We start from the raw sequence: 25582 nt of genomic DNA, 5'->3' as shown, positions 1-25582 counted from the left end.
TAATGTATTGGATTTCTAGATGTATTTATGAATTCAGAAGTAAGAGGATTCACAGAATCTTTAAAATACATCTTAAAGTATATAATACCATTTAAAACTAAAACCTTAATAATTTTTTAATAAAGGTTTAAAATACTAAGTAATACAATGTACTCATTACAAAAAAATCGAAAATATTGAATTTTATTAGATAGAAAAAAAAGGATAGACACTGACTGAGAGAAAATTTAAATAAAATTGTTACAATTTTTCTGTATTTGTCAATGTATGTAAACCATTTTAAATGAACAGGATGATACAAAGAAATACGATAAGAAGTTATGAAAAATGTAAATGTCTTATTAGTTCCAGACCATATAAGACCTCGAGTCCTTAGCCTACCGGAGAAAGCGTATAATCCTCGATCTGGAGATGACTTATACAGACTAAGGGCGTTCAGTATAACCAACAGAGGAGTCGTCAATCGTGGGGACTCTATTCTTTCACGACGTAGTAGAAGCAATACTTCAGTTAATAGCAGTAGGTAAGTGAAGATAATTCAATGAGTTACTTCTCAGTTTGTAATGATTGATTTAAGATTTCAGATAATTAAATAAAATTATTTGGTTTCAATAAAAATAAAATTAAAATAACTTTAAAATTGAAAACAACGTCAAATAGTGATTCTGTCATTATTTTTGTATTGATGCAAAATCATTACGAATTGTCCCTTTCGTAAGAGTCAGAGCTTTTTGCACCTGATGAGGGCTGGGACATTGTCCAAACGGCTGAAACGTTGATTTTGTTTTTGTATAAATACAAATATATGACAGTACCACCATTAGACGTTGTTTTCAATTATTTACCGACTGTCATTGGACATCTTATTTGATTATAACTTTAAAAGTAAATGACAAAGCTCGCTCTCTCTCTCTCCGTCTCTCTCTCTATTGTACTCATACAGGTAGGCCTTTTTCATTGCTTTTTTAAAATATTTTGTGCTCAATTTTGTGCTTGTAGAATATGATTAATTAATATTAGAATTAGAATAATTTTTTCATCATTTAAAAAAAATTTATTCTGTGTAAATAGGATTATTTAAAAATATTAATATTTGACCATAATGCACAGTTTTCCCGGGGTTTTCCAACTGTGTTTATCTCGGTGTTTAATTCAAATTCCATCTTAACCCGTCTTTAATAAAGAGTCAACCCAACGAAATTCGCGCACATGCACAACTACGCACAGTAAACAGGTATCCGAATCCGCAAAGAGACAAAGGGACAGAGAAAGTAATGAACAAGAACGTTCGTTAAACTACTGTACGTACCTTTGTGTAGGTAGGTAGTATAGATATTCTTTACTGTCTATTATATTTTTTTCTTATTCTCGTTGTTTATATGTTACTGAACAAAAAAAAAAAATAAAACATAATTTGCTTTTTCCTAATCTATAATATTCACTGATCAAAATATATATTTATAAATAAGCTGTCTTTTTAATATTAAAATATGAAATGAAGATTATTTAAAGTTAAAAAAATTAATACTTTTCCTACCTCGTGCACTTTTGAGAGATTGGCATGCACTCGGTAAAAAAAATAGGATTCGCCACATAAGCGCCATTGCTCCGTGGCTGCCTTACGTCCCTCAGGCCTTGTTTCGTAGGTCCTTCAGGCCGCAAAATAGCCCTGGAGACGATGGTACTTACCTGACAAAAACTTCTATTGTCATCATAGACAATCAAATACTACCGAGATCAATAACATATTATTTAATGTTCCACATCTGTCGTGGGTCTCACGACTCACACCTATTTTTTTTGTACTTACCATTTTCGTCCAGAAAGAAGCCCAAACGTTCTGTAGGTCGAAAAGTGCTCAAAAATAGCAAAACAAATATATTTTTCTCCATCTTACTTATTTGTTTTATATTTTGGATTGTAAAATTGACAACAAAAGTTGTAGATCTTATTGAAATACAACTTTTTTGCACACAACATTTTGACCTAGAATGTAACCCACACGTTCTATAAGATTCTAGATTACAAAGCCCATGTAAAACTCATATTCGCTGTGAGAGTGAAGTCAGCCAGCGCTCTAGTCGGTGTTTTTTTGCAACGCTGGCTGGATAGTGGACGACCTCCACGATGTCAAATCTATAAAAATATTTATTACAACCAATATAATTTTTGTATGGTTGAGCAAGTGTCATTCAAAGATCGCGTGAGAAACCTTTTTGACTAAAAAAAAATGTGAAGTGATTTTAGTGGGTGTATAACTCATACGCTTATAACAAAGTCGAGCAAAATAGCCTCGATACTGCTACCAGAAAAAAAATGATGTCAAATTCTAGTATCTGACTGTCCAAACAACACAAAAAGGTTAGCTTGTTTGACTTTCTGTATGGCGTACGATATATAGATGCACTAAAATCACTTCAAATATTTTTTGTAGTCAAGAATATTGCTCACATCATCTTTTAATAATACTTGCTCAGCCATACAAAAATTATATTAATTGTAATGAATATTTTTTCAGGATTTGACATTGCCATTCGTGCGAGTCAATCACGACTCGTGTGGGAAATCGTCTTTTCCGCACTTGTTACATAAATAACTATTGTATTAATTTTTTTATTAATTCACCATTTATGGGTATTTTTAAGCTTGAAAGTATACTCAACACCCAAAGAATTTACATCAGTTGTTAATGATGCGTTATTGTTGAAATAGACGCTTGTAACACATTATTGTTCATAAAAGGCTGTGTATTCTTGTTCTTTAGTATCGACATATTTTCCCCTAAAGGTGGGGCTCTTTCCAAGTGCTGCGTGGAGCGAACAGCTTTAAGAGGTATGGTATCAGAGAAGAAATAGTAAAATCTTTCCGAAACGTATAAATCTTGGAATAAATTTAAATAATATTTTTATTGAGAATTGATTCTTGTTTCACTAAGAAATAAGCGTTTAATACAAATTCACAGTGCACACAAAAAAATTGCTAATTGTTGCTGTAACCCTATGATACAACATACATAACAGCGTTGGCTTAAAGAAATAAGAGACCCTGTTATTTATATATAAGAAATAAAAAAAAACTATGTTTTTACAGAGCTTCAATTTTTTGGTAGAAATAGGCTTGCAAAGTAGTCATTTTCACTAACCATATGAAACTTTTTTTTGTGTGAGAAGTGTAAGTACGCAACAAGTATTAAAATATTTCAGAACTAGCTCACATCACCTATAGTATGAATAGAGTTATGCGAAGATTTTTATTTTCCTGTACTTGTTGTGGTTTTAATGATTTTCATCATGAAAAAAATTTCTTGCGTGTTATACTTTGAACTAAAATATTGTATATAGCAAGTAACTTAAGACTCAGAAAAAGTGTTAACAGCTAACTTTCACTAGTATTTGTTGGGTACTTGAATAAGTTTCTGCCGTTCACTGACATAATTATACCATTACCATTATGTGGGCGAGTAGTTTTAGACGGCAATGCATGCATGTAGAAATACTGCGAACAGGCGTTAAAATTTCGTATGTTCCATTCTATTTCAGTATTATTAAAAATGTTTATTTTTGTCACATTGAAACTGTCGTATTCTATTCCTAATACAGAAAAGCTTAGGCCACGGATTTTATTGCATTTTTTTTCTAAAAGTAAACTACAGCTTAGAGTCGTCATTTACTTCTGGAAGTTCATAGTAATAATGCTCCTCCTGAAAAAATTTATAGCGAATGGTTTTAGCAGCTTAAAGCCGACGACTACAGCGTAAAAGATACAATTTTGAAGGTAATGACTTGGAAACGCTATTAAATCAAGATTCACATCAGACACTTACAGATTCGTCAACATCAGTGTAAGTTGATGATTAACAGTAATGAAGTGTTTAAAAGCAGTAGGATGCATTCATAAGTAAGACTACTAATGTTTCGAAAGATTCGTTGTACACAATGTTAACTGTTGCTTTAAAGACAAAAGAGAAAGTCGTTCTTGCATCAAATTATTACTGGCGACAAAAAATGAATCTGATAAGATACTCCAAAACGAAAGACATCGTTTCTAAATCCTGGTTGACCATCGGTACACATATCACTTTAAAAATATTATTTTTCAATCACTATGTTTCTAGTTTCTTTTTTTATCTGAGCTCAGCTAGATCATCCTATTATTTTCTTTCACAGAGTGAGACGCTTGGAAAACAATACCCTTGTTTCCATAAAAAAAAAAAAAAAAGTAAGATACGCTTTTAAATGATATGTCAGGTGGAAAATAACTATCGTAGCTTTTAGGTACCACATTCAAGTATCAAAACCAATACTTCAATAGTGTTATGAGTTTTTACGAGCAGAGAATGGATAGCATCACATTGTGAATATTTCTGTGTTTTTTGTTCTAGAGTTTTAGTGTCTGAAACTTTCAAGGTTCTAAGTGGAAATACTATGACTTTCTATAAATATGTATCAGGCTTTTTACAGTTAAGTATATAACACTTAATTACTATTAAAACGATCCTAAAAATCAACTGAATCGCATCCAACTAATTTACTCGAATTTTATTCTACTTGTCAGCTCAGAGTCTTATGATGTGATTATTTATAATAATTCTAAAAATAGTTACTGTGTTGAAGTAATTTATACATGAATGAAAAAAAGTTCCTTTTTAAAATGATTTCCGTTTCTTGGTACAATATTCCGAGTTGTCTACGTCAATCACAATTCTATACTGTAATAGTTTTTAAATGTCATTCATATAACATCAAGTCAATTTTCTTTACTAACTATGTAAATTGTAACTGAATGGAAATCAGTCCTTTGTTTATTATTATATCTTTAAAATTTTATTTTATCACTTGTCATCCAGTACTTATTTAGTATTTTAGCATACGCATACTTGATACTTCCATTTGAATAAACATAAATTTCAGTGGAATGAAAATTTTGTATGTTGTTCCAAAATTTTATTATCTGTTCAAAAATGAACGTTATTGAAATATTAATAATAAAAATTTTAAAGGCAATAGTAATTATTATTTATTAATAAACTTATAATTACAATTATTGTTATTATTCTTATTGTCATAATAAAACAATGGTATCCAACTTACATAGTATGTAAATAACAGTTCTAATTAAATACAATGTGTACTGTTACTAAATAAAATTGACGCCCCTATTAAAACTGACTTGATCTTATAGGAATGCTATTTGAGAATGATTATAATAGAATATATATTGTTATTGGCGTAGTCAACTTGAAACACCAAGAAATACAAATTATTTCGAAAAGTATAACCTTTTTGTTTATATGCTTTGAAAAAATATATTTTCCGAATAAAGTATGGCCAGCAGGAAACTTTCTTGAAATTATTCATTTATTCGTCATGAGGATTGATTGACCAAGTTTCTCTCAAGAGCAGCATAAAGAATCAAAAAGTAAAGACGACAAGGGAGTCCAAACTTTGTTTGTCAACACACAGTTGGCCCGAGCTCGCTCTTTCGGCTGTGTGCCATCGACTACTTTGCGAATGTTAATGTTACAGTTTTTCTCATTAAATTCTAGTGTATTAATGACAGTACGAGTCTTAAATTTTTTGTGTCAAAATAGTGATTAACAGCTTTCTCGGAAATTAATTGGACAACTAAAGTGATATGACTTATTAATTAAAGATACTATTAAAAAAGGAGAGAGAAATTTATGATATTTAGTGCCAGACGAGGACTCTCGGGCATACGCGCATTTATAGATACTATTAAAACCATATCCTATGGTCTTATTGCAATGCTGCTAATTAGACCATAATGGAATAAAGATGACTGAAGCAATCACTGACTTTTTCTAGCATTCTTTTCTCGGTGAACCAATCCCTTTTTTCCATCAAAGTTAATCTTGATCTTATATTTTCCAGATCGATCGAAGCTGCCTTTTTTTACATGACTGCCGCAGCTTTTCTTCGTACAGCTCAGCTCGTGTTTCCTTGGCTGCGCTACGTTTTAAGCTCTTTTTTTCTAGTCTTTTATCTAGCCTTTCATCTCTTTTTCCACTTTCTGGCTTCGTCAGGGACCTTATTTTTTACTTCATTACACTACGTTTACTGCTTTAAATTTATTGATGAGTGAAATTGGACGTTTTCAGAAGTACCACTTTTGCTGATATCAATCCTTCAAGATATTCATGATGCAATTTATGCATAATATTGTGAAACCATCCAGTATGAATATGTTAATTTTATGAGCGCATTGTTTTATTACAAGTGCAATGATTTGAAGCAATTTATATGAAATTACGTTAGCTTGTATACATGTAGCTTGAAAAATCAATAGAAATTCAAGTGAAAATTAATTTATAAAGAAAATCAGAGTCACCGAGGATTATTTTATAAATCAACATTTAAAAAAACTTTTGTACAAATATTTACTCAACTTTGGTGAAGAGTAGTTTTAAATTGTTTACAGAATTGGTACTTTGGTTGTAAAAACAAGATGTTTCTCTCTGCGTCGGAAAACATAGAATGACTTACTTACAAAGTGGACGCTGTCATACTACGAGTGAAAAATTGTTTAAAAAAAATTGGCTTAGCATTGACAATAAAACAACAAAACCATTTTATTTAAATTTATTTATTTTCTTACAAATAATGTACAAATTAACTTTTCATCATAAGAAAACGATTGACACACAATATAAACACTTCCAACTACCTGCCTGTGAATCGTAACGCAATCGTTTAACTCTGGTATAATGTTGTACTGTCCAATGTAATAATATGTACAATTAGCTTTTGCATTTTCTCCTTAAAAAATAAAAACCATCTCCAATAAAAACCAAATTAAATTAGAAAGCGCGGGGGAATAAAGGAAAACAGCATTGACACCGAATCCGAGAACAAGCATCGAATTAACAAAAGCTCCGAAATGAATCTTCTGACATGCGGACTAGTTGTACTTGATTGAATGAGCCAACGAAGCAGGGGTAAGGAGAATGGGCGGAGGAGAGAGCGCGAGACCAGCTGGCTTTGGGCAAAAATAGTCCCGAAAATTTCGAACAATGCCGAAACATGCGCTTATAACGAGGAAACAGTGAAGCTCGCAAGAAGCCTCGTGGTATCTTGGATGCCAGCCAGACTGCAATAATTGAGCCAGGGAAAGCGAGCGAGGTATTCAAATTCTTGCGCCTCTTCTTTCACGGCGTGTCCGTTTTTCTTTTATTTTTTCGTCACATCGGAGCTCTGACATGCCCTGGGCCACGCACCATACTTATTTTAGCTGGGAAAATGTTTGTCTTTTCGAAGGAGGTTCCCAAGCCCGTTCGAGCAGCTTCGAATTTTAATGCGCTTTTCCAACTTTGGTTTGACGATTCGTTGCTTTGCGACATTTTTGATAACTTCTGTAGTATGTCTTTTTTAGGATGTGTTATTCGTGCAATCAAATAAACTTTATAATTGACACTGGTGCTTTTCTTTTTTTTAATATTTGGTTATAATAGATCACAATTCACAAGCGAATACAAATTCTTACAAAATTTACAAATAACTTCATGCATTACAACAGCCCAAAATTGAGGAATTTTCGTTCGTTTACAATAATACCGTTACTCCCATCCAGCTTTGAAATAAATGTAGGAATCACCCTCAAGGGGAGATTTATCTAATTTGAATATAATTCTACAGTTAAACAAAAAAGCTATGTGTCTATTGTAATAAAAAAAAAAAAATTAAAAAAAAAATGATAAGGAAAAAAAATGAAACCCCATCTTCGGCCGAAACGTGACAAACGACACGCCGGACAAGAGGAAATACCTTCTTCTGAGCGTTTTCATAACTTCCGAAAATTGTTTGGATGTTGTCCTGTAATCGTCAACATCTTTGCCGCAAGTGACATCGTTACCCCTCGTACTCAACAGTCTCCTCGACCTCCACAGATTTGTGCGATTGAGATGACATGGAGACCGATTTGACGGACCGACTTGACTCGACGACCGACTTTGTCTCGATGCTCTGCACCGATGACTTTGACGTTTTTATCGATTGTGACGCCGCCGTTACGTTGGTTGATTGCTCGACGAGTCGTGAGACGCTGTCGTCGACTGTTGTCAGGGTGAAACACACAAGCAAACAAATCAATCCGATTGCAACCAATAACAAGACATAGTAAAGCTTAGATCTAGAAAATCAGACTAAAATCATTGCATGTGGTTTGACATCTGCGATTAATCGGCATAGGATTAGCAAAGATTACAAAAAAATAACGGTTGTGTACGTATAAATGAATGTACATCCCTGCAGTCATTGATTATTTCAAATTATTTGCTATGAATGTATTTTAAAGCTTCCACGTATGCTGGCAACTTTGCACAACTGTTTTTAAAAAAGTTAAGGGAGCATATCATCCGTTAAATTCTACACTACACGAGTGTATCGTGTTTAATCCTAAGTACACTGATTGAATAAGAGTAAGTTGCAAAAATTTTCTGACTTTTCGTGATTCCGCAAAAATTGAAAAAAAAAAAAAAAAAAAAAAAAAAAATGGTAACGCAATCAACTGCGTTCACTCAAATGCTCACCCTTGGCAACTTCCATCTTAGGAGGTACTATTTTCAAAACAGCGGTAAAAGTTGATCACTAACACTATGTAACCAACAGTCGACGTCCGTTAACCTCTCACGGCCGGGGAGCTTTCTCAAATGCGTGGATTTTTCGCGCGCGTAGCAGCTTTACTCGAGAGCAGCTGCTTAAAAATTTCCGGCTCACCGAACGGCGGGTGAGTGGTAGGGGGGGCATGAGAATTAGAGACCACGGGTGCGGAAGGGGACAGAAAAGGTAGAGGAGGGGTGCAAGAAGCCCGGGCGAGCCGATGGAACGTGGGCAGCGAGCCGATGAGAATTTTCGAATTCCTCGCGAGCTCGCCTTCAGCCGCAAGCTCTGCCACCCCACTCCCCCCCCCCACTGGGTCCCGCATCCCTCATTTCTCGAGTGTACTGCATTCATAGCCAGAGTTCCCCGAGTAAGTCAATAATCCGGTTCGCACTCGCTTTTATTGTACACCATCGGTTCAGCCGCACGGGTCATACCAGTCGGAGTGAAAAATTCGAGCTATGACACGCGCTCAAAGTCATTGGAATGCGAGCGTGAAGGGCAAGTTTGCTTTTTCCGAGCTTTTTCTCTTTTCCCCCTTTCCCCACGTCGCTCGCCCAAACTCTTTGAAGCTTGCCATCGAGTGCTGTTGGGGATCGATTCCATATATGTAAGATATTTTCGTGCTGAAATCAGCGTTAGTTTTTTTTTTTTTTTTTTTTTTTTTTTTTTCACCAGTACGCAAAGTAAAATAAGAAGTAAGTCTTTGGAACGTAAATATCAAGCGTCGTTATGTCGCGAACAAATTTTGTCACTTTGGTTGCTAAAAAGAGTAGGTTGCAAAAAACTGTGGTCGTACTTAGTCACGCGATTCAATAAATCAAATGGCTTTGTTCGAGTGCGTTAGTTATTCGGTTGTTTTTATTTTCTCGTCACAAAGCTGATTTTGGCATCTACAAGTGCCATGTAGTGATTTTTTTGCTCGTACAACGTGAGGGTAACGCAGCACGCAAAGTCGTGGCGAACTTTTTTTCTACCCGTCATGAAGGTCCTATCGATCGAAGGAATCTTCTCCATAACTTGACATCGAAGGTTAGCTGTTTTTTTGTTGCAACGATTTTTCGTACGCACGAAATCGCATGAAATTTTCCAGCTTACCTTCCTTTTTTCCTAATATTTGCAGAGCATGAAAATCGAATCAATAGCGCTCCTCTCCGGATATTTTCCACGAGTATTTTCTGCAAAAGGAATTTTATGTGTTTTCAAATTGTATTTTATTGCGTGACCTACTTACACTGCGTGTGAAAACCGGCTCGACTCTCAAGTAACGTCAATCATAGGTCTATATTTGATAATCCGATTGTGTGGACTAAGCCGTAGCTGCCTTCAGTTCATTCAAATTATCATGCAGTTCACAATTTGGTTTATTTCCAAAATTAAAATCTATTTTTTTTCACAGTCACACAAAAAATTATCAGCATTAGTTTTTTAAACATGTTATTAAAATTATTAATTCCGTTTTGTAGCTTTTATGTATTCATGGCCACGAGTGAGAAAAAGAGTGAAGATTGTAGGGTAATGAAGTATAACGATTAACGGTCCAATTACCCAGTGAGTGACCGATTCCATTATACTTTGTGTAATATTAAAAATGACGAAGATATTAAAAAGTGTGATATTGACAAACGTCATAAAGTTTAGAGATCTGAGAATTTTTTTCTTCCTACGGGAAACTTGTCAATGAAAGTAAAGAAATCAACGTAATTCCCAAAAAATTTTCCCCTTAGACGAAAGGCACTTGAGGTATCAAAGATGTATCGAATGGTCAAAAGATACGGATTGAAAAGAAGAACGATCTCCATCGATATGGAGGCTGAGACCACAAGGATCAATCGCGATGGAGAGGGTTGTGGTGGTGTACGTTAGTATACAGGTGGCAGTATATTGGCGTGGTGGCAAGGAAAAAAGGCCTAAAGGCCTTGGGCAGCGAAAGGAGAGCAGAACCCATTGATTACTCCAATTTGCACGTAGCCCGTCTGACAGCCTTGTCGAAGAAATTACTCATTACAGTACACGAGTTGGAGCGCCCGAACGGGGCGCAAGAAGGATGCTCCACAGTACCCAGCCCGACGTCTTCTTCTTCTTCTCCGTTACCTCTCTGGGGTATACGGCCTTCGCCTCGCCCTCCCTCTCCCACCCACCCTTTCTGCCTCTCGAGCCTGCCACATCTTTCCATTTCGACTAACCGTACTTTAATTTCTCCCCAGGCGAGCTGAGAGCGGAGCCTCTACTCTCCTGCCCAACTTTTGCCAAGAACATCAAGGCCAAGCTCTCCTTTTGCCGCCGCACTTTGCCGGCTAACTTTATTTGAAATTCGACGCAGTGAATAAATTAACTTGATTACAATCTTCTTTCCCGCACGCGTGCTCTGTACCGCTCTCTACACAGATTTATTAGCCCACACAGATTTATCAACGAATAATGGCAACTCCCATTACTCATCGTTTATTTACTCTAAGGATGAGCTTGCCATTCATCAATTAAACTCGAAATGGTCATCGGTCACATTACTCATACCGAGGTTTATTTGAAATGACTTTTTCCCTGCGATTGAAAAAAAAAAAAAGGATTTGTTTGATAGTTTTAGGGAAAACGAAAAAGTAATTAATTCTAGTTGACGCTCGAAGGATTTCAGAATCCACGGGCAGGGCTGCGACAATGGAGCTTTTGAAATAGAGCGATGAGACACACGCGCACTAGAAGATTAAAGCGCGCTCCTGTGCCCGTGCAAAACATTGACTCACTTGGCTGAAAATACAATGTTGAATATGGGCTAAGCGTCGCGGCGTTCCACCAAGTTTCGTCTTGTAAAAATTGAGCGTGAGTCAGTTTGGCTCGTTGCTTGATGGGGTCATCGGCGCTCGTCACTCGCTGTTGCAATGTGTTTATGAGGAAATCTCCTTTTATTTTTCACTTTTTGAGGGGTAAAAAGTAGCCGAATTTTTTTATGAAGGCACAGTTCAAAAACATTGCTTTTTATCTTCTAGAGACCATACAGAATAAGTATAAAATTGTCAACATGCGATTCAGATCTCGGCACACTGTTTTATTTGCATTTAAGATAAAAAAAATCGACTTTTGCTAAGATTTGACGTTAAGATTTTTTTCATTCGGACTAATTGACATGACAATATTCGTACAAACAATGAGTAAAGTATCTACTTCACCGTTTTCGAGGTCGCTCTTTCCATTGGTGCAATCCAAATTTTTGTAACGTCTTATTTATTACCATATTTGTGTGAATTAAAGTAAAAAAAAAAAAAAGAAAAAAAAAATTATAATTTTACTTAACATTGCATTTTCCAAAAACTTAACATTATTTACCGATATCATAATGCATAAATTAAGTTCTTGGTAGTATTTAAGGTAGCTAATAAAGTAACTATAATAAAGCAAAATATGACGAAAATTGGAAAGTCTACGTAAATTACTCATTAATAAACTTTTATACAAAAATGTCCTGATCGTTCAGTACAAATATATTTATTTTACCATGTTCTGGCCATAAAACGGTTTCTAGTCCCATTTCAAACCATTTTTCGGCCAGAATGTGGTGACATGTCTACCAGGGTTTTCGATTTTTTTATACATACTGTAAGCATATGTAGTCACAGGGTCTAGCCACTCAGTACTAAAAAATTTTGTATACAGTAAGAATCGCACGGGTTAGAAATAGTCTATTTTAATAATCGAATAAAATAACAAGAATGCATTTGAAATAAACGATCAGGATATAAGAAATGTAACTTCGTTGGCTGAAGTTTGTATGACATATAATTTGTAATCTTGTTGAACATAGAAGTATACAATTTTTTCTAAAATCTCACGCAGAAATAGTATTATTCGATACATTTTTGTATAAAAGTTAATTAATGAGTAATTTACGTAGACTTTCCAATTTTCGTCATATTTTGCTTTATTATAGTTACTTTATTAGCTACCTTAAATACTACCAAGAACTTAATTTATGCATTATGATATCGGTAAATAATGTTAAGTTTTTGGAAAATGCAATGTTAAGTAAAATTATAATTTTTTTTTTCTTTTTTTTTTTTTTACTTTAATTCACACAAATATGGTAATAAATAAGACGTTACAAAAATTTGGATTGCACCAATGGAAAGAGCGACCTCGAAAATGGTGAAGTAGATACTTTACTCATTGTTTGTACGAATATTGTCATGTCAATTAGTCCGAATGAAAAAAATCTTAACGTCAAATCTTAGCAAAAGTCGATTTTTTTTATCTTAAATGCAAATAAAACAGTGTGCCGAGATCTGAATCGCATGTTGACAATTTTATACTTATTCTGTATGGTCTCTAGAAGATAAAAAGCAATGTTTTTGAACTGTGCCTTTATAAAAAAATTCGACTGATTTTTGCCCCTCGAAAAGTGAAAAATAAAAGGAGATTTCCTCATATACCTATAGCTTTGGGTCTCGCTGGTGAACTTTGCTTGCTGTCCTTCTCCGACGTATACACGTCCGACGAGTCCGTTCGCCTATTTGCCACCCTGACGCGTAATCGCCGACTCGCGCTTGCCTCTTTGACAACCTTCCAGAATCGTTTTCTCGGGTTTTCACTTTCTTTGCTATATGTCAGCCACACGCCGTGGCAATGACGGTTTGATTGCGAGATTCTTGTTTTCCGTGGGCTACGTCGATGGTTCTTCACGGCTAGACCAACTTCAATACTAAAAAATTTATGACAAATTCTAAATGATTGATAGAGGGTGGAAGACTTTCGGCAGTTGATCGACACATTTTGTACACGGTATCGAAGATTAATTGTGATGTAACGTGAAATATGGTTTTTTAATAAAGTGATACAAAGTAAATGTTTGAACTGTGATCCGTATAGTTTTGTTTCACTTCCTCGTAGTAAGGAAGCAATAACTTTTTAAATAAATTTTTAAACAACGAGAACAACAACAACAACAGCAACAAAAACGGTGGGAATAAACGAGTGGAAATTCAGAAGTAACACATTGTAAATTCTGTCAAAAGGTATACTTAGGATATAAAAATAATGGAAGATGACATGGGACCTGTATAAGAAGTGAAGTACATGGGGGGTGTTATTTCGGGAACATTGATGCTGACCTCAATTTCCGTTGAAAATTCCTTAGAATATCTCAACGTATTACTTGCTGAATTTTTTTTTGTTTTTACTGGGTGACTCGCAAGTGTACCAGATTTGTGAGATAATGAGTTTAATATATTATACAACAGAAACAACTTTGTCTTGTTTAAAAATATATGTTAAAAATCTCTGCGATTCTGAGATAATGATTCGAGAAATCATTTACAAGAGCAAGTGTTTATGTGTGTCAAGTTTAAAGATTTATACAATTTCAGATATTTTAAAATAGATGCATTGAGAGTTTTCGTTTGAAAAAAAAATTCTGTTTTTTAAAAGATGGAAGGTGCTTGGCGAGCAGATGTGCCAAATTAAATTTAATTTAAAAATTGCCATTTGGGACTTTAAAGTTACTAAAATACTATCTTCTTTTCTTGAAAGTATCAGCGTAAGGAGTCGATTAAAGCCAAAACTAATATACTTCATTAATGATAGACTTATCACTACTATAATGATCATTTAAATTTATGTAAAAACAGCTGTTAAATTAATACGGATTTACGAAAAATGATAACAGAGCTGGGCCCAAAATTTTTCAGCTAGCTTAGACTTTAAATTGCATAGAAAAAATACCTAAAAAATTCTTGGTACTGAATTCCTAAAAATTTTTTTAACGACTTAAAACATTGCAGTTTTCGTGAAATAACCCATGTACATATAGTTTGATTTTGTTTTTATAACTTCTTGTAACAATTAAAAGTAATCTTTTGCTATAGTTACAACAAAAACTACAACAAAAGAAGCCATTAATTTTTTTTGTGTGGAAAAAAAGACTAATTTTTACTTCTGACGACGCCTAAAAGAAAAATACGGTATTTAATTATTTTTGCGTCACATAATCTCATGGGAATAAGTGTAAGCTTCACTTTAACACATTTTAGAGAACAAAAACAAAATTTATCTAAAAGTTGTTTGTTGTAAAAGTAGCGTTTTGAAATTAAGTAGCTTGTTGAGGATGTTGTAGGGATTTTGTTAGTTTTTTTCATGACAAAAAGCCAGTGCTTTAGGTTCGCGAATTCGTAGGGCCAGTCTGTTCATTTTAGTGCATCGGAGTTGCGGTCTTACGACTTTCTCAGAGCCCGTAACAGTACCTACAACATCACTGTTGGAAAATTCTCTTTTAGTGGAGCCTACAAAAAGATGAATCGTTTCGATCACAAATAATACCAATACAATATTAAAAAAGTCATACACACTTTTTTGGTCTTTGTCCATTTCGATCTTCGAAATATTCTGTTTTTTTTTGGAGAATAATCCATGTTCGTGTATATATGCAAATGTGTAAAATAAATATCAGAAATTGTATAAGCATATACCCCCATGAAATTCGATTCACGGCACTCACATTTACAAAAATAAAACACGTGCTGAAGAGCAATATATTTCGTAATCACTTTGCCACCCACGATCTCCTTCTCTCATGGGCTTTTTTTTATTATTATTTCGCAATCCAATAATACAGTTACCATCCTTTGTTGGCTTCTCCTCTTCCGCTCACTTACTCTCTGAATTTTTCTTGAAATAAGCATTGATCAGGGCCTCGTTGTTGCTATTTTTGGTAGACCGATCTTTAAAAGTGAATTCAAATTACTACAGCGAATACTGCCGCACATCAAATTTTATTTTACCATTCATTTTTCTACGTTAAATAAACATAAAAAACCAGTCCATATAGTTATACTAGCTTGACACAGGAATTCAACTCTACGAATCTAATATTTACATTAATTACATTCTTAAAGTTTTCACGAAAATCGTAAGGTTGACTGGCACTTACTACTAAATTCATTCATAATTTCTTCATCCTGTTTGATCTGTATACAAAATAATTATTACATGATTGATTTTTTTGTGTGGTTGTGCGCTTTTAGGAAGAAAATCGATTAACGGTAAAATTAATTTTTCTCCCCCAATCCCGTAAGCTTGGTCAAATTACTTATTGATTATTATTGAACACATATTAAAGGTAGCTTAATAAAGGTCGTCTAAAAATGCTATCAAAAGAGATTTAATTGAATGTCGCAGTGAATAAATTATCATCAGTCATGAAAATTAAATGTTTATTGAATGAAGTAAATTATTTGTATAAGTATGAACAAAAAAATTTTTTTTTATTTTTTTTTATTAACAGATTCATCTGCAATACATGTAGACTTATTTGTACTGAACTTGTATGTAATTATATTAAAAAATCAATAGTTTTAGAATTTTTGAATGTTTATTTTATATTACTACAAAGCTATTCAAGAATACCATATATTTATTTTACGATTTTAGAAACTTATTTCATAAAAGAAAGAACGTTTTGTACTAACGTAGAAAGTTCCTGACTCAAACTGTATTGGATAGTAATACGTAAAACAATAATCAATGTTTAATTAAAATACATTTTTGTTAAGATTGAACATGCAATTTGCTTTTATCAAGAATCAAATCAGTACATGCTAATAAATACTTCATGACCATTACATGTTCACTTTTCAAAGTACCAAAAAGTGCCAAATTTTATTTCGATGGCACATTTCTTAAATGATTTTTTTGTTCCTAGATACTGAAAATAATCAGAAAAATACCTGGAACATAGGATCCAGGTATTGGCATACATTTTTTTATCAGTGTTCGATTTGGAATAACAAATTCAGAAATTAATTTTTTCATTGTCTTTACATTTTCCATCACAACTTTGCTTTAACGTGATTGAAAAAAGCCCTAATTTTCTTTCTGTAATATTCAAAATGATTTTCAGTATTAAAAGTTATGAGAATTCAAACTTGAGACGGAAGCGAATATTTCACATTTTTTTGTTTTTCCAGCTTTTTTGCTTTAAAAGCAAATAAACCATACTGACACCATAACTGTTTGATTAAAAATTTTTAGCGTTCTATAATATCTATTTGTTGTTGGATTTATTTCTTCTAGATTTAAAAAAGTATGTCAAAAGTATTTGTTCACTTTTTAACGTAACTGTGTTTCCAAAAGTTGCAGAATCTCGTTCAAAAAATAAAATTAAAGCTCTTGAGATGAGCTAGAATTTCCACTTTGAAAAATTGAAGAAAGTGAATAAATTTAAAAATTATAGTCCAAAAAAGCTCAAAAATTATGATTGTGATTTTTTTCAACCAAATTATTCTTGGCACGATTGATACTTAGGAGTGCCTTATATTCTTGCCAGAGCAAAAAGTGTAAGTATACTTTTAGAACTAATTGTTTTTGTGTAAAAAAAGTTTTGGTACAAAAAAAATTGCCAAAGCGGACCTCAGCATCAGAGGTGTATATGTATGTATGTATGGGTGTAATCAAGTTTTTTGATTAACTCGTGCAGTTTTTGTCCGATTTGGCTGAAATTTTACAAATAGCTTCGTCTTTTATGTCTTATGTGATGGCTTAAAATCCGTATTTCCTCTTTTAGAAAAAAAAATGTCAGTTGTTTTAAGATGGTACTTTCAGTGAAAAAAAGAAATAATTTTTTGGCTATAACTTTATGACATAAAATTTTCAAGGTTTGCTATGAAAGACAAAGTTGTAGATATACTTAAAATACAACTTAGTCGTATTTAAAATTTTCGTCCAGGATGTAATCCGAACGTTCTGTGAGTCAAAAAGTGCTCAAAAATGGCCAAAACGTAGTTTTTCTATAACCAACTTATTTGTTTTTTACCTTAAATTGTGATATTAAACGTAAAAGATGTAGATCTTATTGAAATACATTTTTTTTTTACAAACCATTTTTACCTAGGATGTAACACACACGTTCTCTGAGCCGAAAAGCGCTTATAAAATGAATAAAAAGTCGTTTTCCCCTATCCAACTTTTTTGTTTTGCACTTGAGGTAATAAATTGAACGTGATAGTTAAAGATCTCGTCGAAGTACAACTTTTTTTGTATTCAACATATTTAGTTATAATATTAAATTTCGGCTCTAAATCGCAAAAATGCCGAAAAATTGCAAAGTTATCGTTTTCCTATTTCTAACTTACTCGTTTTTTTTATTTACGTGTCAGATTACAAAGTGACCGTATAACTCATAGATTTTGAAAAATATAACTTTTTTGTAACTAAAATTTATGTCTGTAAGATAAAGTTAATGCCATAAATCACAATAAACGATAAAATACTAGCTTGTTCAGAATAAATACGAATAAGGGCGATAATCATAGTGTTTTAAGGCTTTCTTTGTTTTATCCCGTAGGAATCTATACATTTTCTTACACATTTTCTTACCAACCCTATACCGAACAGTACCAATTTTTTATACAGAGTAGTAGTAACAGTAATATATTCCCTCGTATCAGTCGTGCCTTAAATGCAAAAACGCAGTTTTTGCATAAGTTTAGCCGCTTGTTATTTTTGGAGATACTCTTTCTGGCCTTCTAAAGCAAAATTATTACATATGTGTTTGTTTTTTAATTACATAGTACATATTTGAACAAAACAAGCTAGTTATTAAAAACAAACATTAAATTCATGCAAATCGCTTTATAAATTCAGAAACAGTTATTTTGTTCAGGTATATTATTATAATTAAAGTTTTGTGCTTATTATAAGGTGATAAATATTTTGGTGGTATAATAAATTATGTAAGCTTACTTATCCAGTCTCAGGCTGATTTAATTAATATTTGCCTGCCTTACCTATGTGCAATAATTCTTGCCTTGTCTACAGAATCATCACTGGTGATATTAAATGTGACGCAGTGGCTGATTTTTTTTTTTCAAGGGATTGTTGTTATGCAGTTAGGAATTGTAGAGCAATTGTTAAAACTAGCTCATTGCGAAATTACGTATACTATTGTGTTGCTTTGACTGAAGAGACTATTAAACTTGCTTCCAGCTGATATTACAACTACTCTAAACGTATTTATGCTTAAGGAACGTTTATTAAAATTTTTAACCGCCGGTAGGTGACTTTTTTGGCAGATAGTCTTCAAGGCTCTGCTTCGTATTCGCTACGTGCACAATCTGAATAAGCGATCGCAGCAAAACCTGTGCTAATATGTGAAACTAAACGATATGTTTGTCTTCTGCTACGTATTACTAACATAAGAAAGTTGTGTTTTTATACAGCTACAATATTTCTAAGGATTAAATTTTTACTAAAATATTATGAGTAGTAAATATACATTTTACTGATGCATGTTTATTGAAACATCTTGATTAAAATGCAATGAAATATATCTTATACTGTGTATCTTTTAGAGCTATTAGCTGGCGTAATCTGCAAAGATGCAGAAGCTGCTGTATATATATGGGGCATTCCACGCGAACGGAGACAAAAAAAAATTTTTTTCTCTTCAAACTTTGGGAATCAATAGTACTCCATTAGAGAACAATACTGAAATTTTTTCAGATTTTTTGGCCAACAACCTTGCCGTCAGCGACGGTCACAATTTTGGAATTTTTCCTTTGAAGGCAAAATTCTGAATTTTGTAGACCAATAGATGCGTATTAAAAAAAAAAATAAAAATAGCAATTCGATAGCATTTTTTCCGTAGAACACAATAAAAATATTTTAAAAAATTTTGAGGATAGTTTTGTCCCTCATTTTTGGGTTTTAAATTTTAAAATCGATTTTTCAAAAAGTATGACACTTTTTTTTTCAGTTTTTTTTTTTTTTTTTTTTTTTTAGCTTAAAATATGGACGTTTGAATAATTTTTGTCCCATGATGGACGCAGTTAAAATGTAAGCGCTAGAGGGAGCTAAGTGATAAAAAACACAGTTTTTACGTTATATCTCGTTCCATATTATAAAAAAATATGTGAAAAAAATGTATTTTAACATAAGTAAAGGCGCCGCATACGATCTCAGTGTCAAATTTAATGAATTCAAAATGGCAGATCCAATATGGTGGCCAACATTTTTAAAATTAACGAATTTTGAAAACTAAAAAGTGTCATTGTAATCTACGTAAAATTTTAAGTCGAAAATGTTTCTTACAAAATTTTCCTAATTTTTTTTTAAATTAATTTCCTAGACTTTTATATCTGTAGATATGCTGCAGCATCAAATGGCCGATGAAATCCAGTATAAATCTTATAAGATGAGGCAACCAATAAGCGATGATTCCACGTTTGTCCTTTTACTCCCTCGGAACTCAATAGCGCACAGTTCATACAGTTGTGAAACATCTTAGCACATGACGTAACCATACTGAAATTAGGACATTGTGTGCTGTCTTGCACCTTGCACCACGCCCTTTCTTACTAGAAAGTAACTAGCATCATGGGTATGAGCAGACTATCATAGGACCGCTACTGATTGGTTGCCTTATCCCATAAGATTAACAGGGGATTGCGTCCGCCATTTGTGACTACAGCTTATACATTACATAGATAATATAAAAGTCTGACAGCTTTGTCCGCTCACTCCCTCAAAGCTCACTAGTCTTTTCGACCAAGGAGATCTCGTGAACTAGCAACCAGCCATATTGTAAAGCAACCAATCAGGAGATATGCAACATAATGTTAACAAAAAGTAAAAAATAAGCGTGCAGTAACACTTGGATTTATGCCTCACTTGTGTGTTATTTTTGATCCACCATATTGGATCCACATTTTATATTTCATCAACCCAACACTGGATTTGTAATCAGTGACCCTAACAACCGAGGACAACCTACGAATTATACCGTTCAAAAATTCATGTTCATATTATCTATTATTGTCCAAATCTGTCGAGTCGAAAAATACTAAATCTTTACTGTTAGTTTTCACGAAAATAACGCAATTTAGGAAAATTTTGTAATAAACATTTTCGACTTAAAATTTTACGTAGATTACAATGACACTTTTTAGTTTTCAAAATTCGTTAATTTTAAAAATGTTGGCGTATGCAGTGCCTTTACTTATGTTAAAATACATTTTTTTCACATATTTTTTTATAATATGGAACGAGATATAACGTAAAAACTGTGTTTTTTATCACTTAGCGCCCTCTAGCGCTTACATTTTAACTGCGTCCATCATGGGACAAAAATTATTCAAACGTCTATATTTTGAGCTAAAAAAAAAAAAAAAAAATTGAAAAAAAAAGTGTCATAATTTTCGAAAAATCGATTTTAAAATTTAAAACCCAAAAATGAGGGACAAAACTACCCTCAAAATTTTTTAAAATATTTTTATCGTGTTTTACGGAAAAAATGCTATCGAATTGCTATTTTTTTTTTTTTAACACGCATCTATTGGTCTACAAAATTGAGAATTTTGCCTTTAAAGAAAAAATTCCAAAATTGTGACCGTCGCTGACGGCAAGGTTGTAGGCCAAAAAATCTGAAAAAATTCCAGTATTGTTCTCTAATGGAGTACTATTGATTCCCAAAGTTTGGAGAGAAAAAAATTTTTTTTCGTCTCCGTTCACGTGGAATGCCCCATATATATATTTATATATATATATATATATATATATATATATATATAGCACGTATTGCGAATGTTGCCTTCTGCTTATTCTGCTATGCGAGGCCAATAGTTCTCGTTTTTCCCTGATTGGCGCTGCTATTCAGTATAGTAAAAATTACTATGCTTGAAAGTAATTTTGTATGACTTCTATAGGTATACTTGCCTATTGAAATTCAAATTTAGGTTATACTAATGTAAATATTAAGAGAAGCACATTTTTTGATTTATAAGAATTAAAAATTGATACGTGCAGGCAATTACGACTGATTCGAAAGCTAAAGGAAGGAGATTCGAATCCCGGTAACTGCAGATTTTTCTTAATATCAAATTATTTTTGCAACACGTCATTATCCACAGTCTTAAGTAAAAAAGTATCTATATACGTATACACTGCATATTATAATCTTCTGTTAGTTACACACATATTCCCTGTATATACATATGTACATTTTTCTTCTCTTACATAAATATAAAAATTATTCCTGAACAAAGTAAAAATTCCTATCTCGAATAGAAAATTTAAATATAATATAGTTTTACTATGTAGAATAGTTATTTTTATTATGTGGTGAGTATGTCTCAGCTTTTTTGTAAAATGTAGTACTTTTATTATCGTTGTAACACTTTTTCTAACATCACTTTTCTCAGTGTAGTAAGGGGCAAATTGCCCGTAGATTTTTTAATGAATAAATGAATAATTTATGAAAGGCCAAGGTAAATAGGAGCTTGAGAACAAGGATTTGCCTGATTTATCAAATGTGAACAATGTTTTTAAATTATTTATTAGTCTAAATTAATAATTTTTACAAATGTATGACTTTCAGACTTGTTTTGATAAACTCCTTAATATAATTTCATAAAATAATATTTTTAGTATTGTATTGAATTATTTATTGAATCGTTTACTTTTTCCTAATCCATGCCATATTTACTAAAATTCTTTCTTTTTCTGTAGATCTCCTTTTTTTTTAAGTATGCGAATCGTTTGTATAAGCTCCTATTACAAAGTTTCAGAAAAAAGACGTGCTCATTTGTATTATGGAGTGCCATTTGCAGGGTGCAGCAATCGTCTCAAGCACACCCAGATCTTTATCAGATTTAATGGAAGGGCCTTTTTCATTAACTATTTAAGTCACTATACCAACCTTTCTGAAATGTACAGTGACTTCACCAATTAGCTGGTCAGGTGTTGGCTTCTCTTAGAAAGAAAGACTTTCTTGATAGCATCTGAAAAATTTTACTAATCATCTTTAGAATCGTATAGTGATTTTTCGTCATCTCAGTTACTCCTTCTATCGAAAAAGCTTGAGAAAAAAACTACAATATTATTTAATGGGATTCTAACCCACGACCCCTTGAGTTTCTATAACTGGGTAGCAAACAGACTAAGCTTAAAGCTATTGGAGCCTCCTATAAAAATATCTGATTTTTATTTTGCAAATTTTTGGTTGCAAATGAGCTATGTGCCTCTATTTAGGTGTATCAGATCACGATATTTAAACTCAAAATTCCCTAATTAAAATTATGTCTAGCAGTTTCCTCGACAAGAATTTTGGCCAGTTTCGGTTCTCTTCAAAAAAATTTCTACATAATTTATCTTATGATCATATAATACGTTAGGTAATACATTTTTATTATGATAACCTAGCTCAATGCTAAACGAATTAAACTTCTTACAGGAATAGCAATGTATCTGGGGACCGATCGCCATTCGATGGAAGTTGCTGTAGTGGTCAAGGTGTTGCAAGTTTAAGTACTGAAAGTGAACCTGAAGAAATCACCAAGTACAGAGTCGTTTTATTGGGAGATTCTGGTGTCGGCAAGACTGCTCTTGTCTCACAATTCATGACCAGTGAATATATTAACACGTATGACGCTAGTTTAGGTAAGTTAATCCCTTGTTGTAGAGGAACCTTATTGTTTGTGAATAGCTTTCTTTAAACTCTAGAGATATTTCATGCCCTAGTGTTACACACCTCATTTTATTGATCAGTATGTAAGTGTTCATGTGCAAAAGTGATTATGTTGACCATAATAATATGCTTTAGGCAAAAGATTCGTTTTATGTTAACACAGCAGCATTTTCAGAGGACTTTATTTACCTACATTAAGTACCTACTATGTTTTGATTGCAAGTACTATCTTTCCTTTACTAACTACTGTAAACGAAGTATAATTATTACTTCTTTTTCACTAAATATTTTTTACATTAGTAAATATTTACATAAGTAAAAAATGTATTACTTGAAACTGCTAAGCTCAAAATACTTAAATTTATACTTGTTACATTCATTGAAAAGTGTAAAAATTCTTGATTAAAATTTTGATACTAAACTTTTATTATGCTACATAACATATACATTACGTGTACAATTTTATTATAATGTAAATAATTTCTCACAATTTGTATCACATCGGATATATCATGTTCATGGTATTGACTACTGAAAATTTATATTATCTCCAATTGTTTTAAATCAAATCTGCTACATATATTGTATATATTGTATTACTAACTTTTTTAAGTGTTTTTTTTTTTCAAAGTAATTTTTTTATTTTTTATTTTGTCGAGGGAGAAATTTCTTTTTTGTTTACTCATTTTACTTTCATGACTCATAATTTATTCGAACTACCTACATGTACTTATTATCGTTCAGTAGGTTAATGTAACTTTTGTACCTTGTGTTTTTTTTCACAAAAGTAGTTGTTGGAGAGATACTTTTTAAACTTTTTTTTTGGATGCTACTTAGTGTTTTGTACAGCATTGAATCATTTGTACATTGAGTTAGATATAGGCTGTTGAATATCGGAGCGGGAGTGTGTTTCTATGTTAAGTAAATAAGACTGATTTATATTTAACACTCTTAAACGTATTTATTGAACAGAAACACCAAATTAATTTTGATACAAAGACTTTACTTTTCTGAGGTAAATATTCGGAATAATCGAAACGAGAAGTAATAGAAGTAATCGAGAAGTGATCGTTAAGGTGCGCATGTAAAACTTTGAAAAGAGGCGTATGTGTGTGCTCATACAAAGGTGCGTGCACCTTGCTCAACGACCGAGTACGAACTGCGGCTATTACATCGCGCAGCTACATCTAAAGAGCAAGCCGCTGCTTACTTTACACAGCTATTGACTAACTAAAGAGACGCGGCGCACTGCGATTTGTTGTCTTGAAACTCGGCGTACTAGTGACTGATTGGTAGATTTAATCAAGCGCGTAAACTTAAATCTTAGGACCTCAATATTGAACATAGGCACATACTTGTTTTATTGGGTCTGTAATCTGAAATATTTTCATTTGTTGTATTTTAAACTTTTGTTTCTATTAAAGTTAGTTTTTTTTTTTACATCTGCGTCGTTAAAGTTACGATTTTAGAAACTACTCTTCTCATGTTAAAAAGTCAAAACTTGCTTGTAAACATCTCGAATATGGTACGGCTGGATTTTTTGAAACTGTAACTTAATAAAAATAGTACCTTATAAACAATCAAATGTAAAGTTCGAGTAAATTTGTCGTCAAACCACTTGTAATATTTAGATGTGTCATTTTAATCTTTCAATCTGATAAAGTCACAAAAAATTACAAAAAGATTGTTGGGATCGGTTACTTCTTCATACGAACAAAGGAAGTTAAGTCTTGCTTCGGTATTAAAATAATTAATATGACAAGAAAATCTGATCAAAAAAGTACAGTCCTTGAGGCTCATATGTTGTAAAAAAACAAGACTCGTTGTGACTAAATAATAAGAACCCCAATCTGCGAGCTTAAATGAAGACTAACAAGATCATGCGCCTCAGTATAGCTGATATATTATTTAAAATAAACATAATTCTTTTATATATTCATGTTGAAGACATATGGTACTGGTGAAAAAGTTATAAATTAAGTTACACTAGTCTTGGTCCAGGCTCAATAAACCTGACTTTATTTGTTTTTGCTTAGTGAATCAGATTTTTTCGTCCGGAAGCTTCGATTATGATCTTCCAAATAAAGGTCCACTCACTGCACTGTTTTGCTGCATGTGGTTGCATAGGGTGAAAGGAAAATCCATTTTCAAATATACACGTCATAGTCAGCCGTCGCAAATTTCCTGCCTATCGACAAGAATATTAGCCCGTAGCAACGAAAGCTTTGGCCCTTTCATAACTTCCTGTTCAATTTAGCTGTTGCTGTGTACAAAAACTTCTACGAAGCATTTTTCTATCTGAAGATAAAACTATAATAGTCGTCCAAATAAAGACCAAATGATTTAGGAAACTAAAAGCAAATAATTTTAATTGTTATTTATTTACAGTGGGAAGATAAGGAATATATCATGTTCTTGGGACATTAAAATATTGTCATTTCTTGAATTATTTAACTCATGAAGACTACACCTGTTTTACTAGTTTTTAATTTGTTATTTTAAATAAAATTACTCACCTTAG

At 32.7% G+C, this 25582-nt stretch overlaps 1 protein-coding gene and 1 long non-coding RNA gene across 2 annotated transcripts in view; one reads left to right on the top strand and one right to left on the bottom strand.

Annotated features, from left to right (window-relative positions):
- LOC106642751 (Rad, Gem/Kir family member 2) overlaps positions 1–25582 on the top strand; it is an 88896-nt gene that overhangs the window by 48907 nt on the left and 14407 nt on the right. Inside the window, exons 4-5 of the mRNA XM_014357610.2 lie at positions 346–523; positions 22828–23033. Coding sequence (XP_014213096.2) covers positions 346–523; positions 22828–23033 — 384 coding nt within the window. The remainder of the gene's footprint in view (positions 1–345; positions 524–22827; positions 23034–25582) is intronic.
- LOC149376075 (uncharacterized) lies at positions 7705–8809 on the bottom strand. Its single transcript, XR_016293025.1, has 2 exons — positions 8546–8809; positions 7705–8068 (listed from the first exon to the last, which is right to left on the bottom strand). It is a non-coding gene; the product is annotated as an uncharacterized LOC149376075 (long non-coding RNA).

Source organism: Copidosoma floridanum, unplaced genomic scaffold (genome assembly GCF_036245765.1).
Source record: "Copidosoma floridanum isolate Cflo_tuat_1 unplaced genomic scaffold, Cflo_Japanese_pri ptg000001l, whole genome shotgun sequence".
Classification (NCBI taxonomy): Eukaryota; Metazoa; Arthropoda; class Insecta; order Hymenoptera; family Encyrtidae; genus Copidosoma; species Copidosoma floridanum.
The sequence above is the reverse complement of the archived record's forward strand: the minus strand, read 5'-3'. Positions and strand labels throughout refer to the sequence as shown.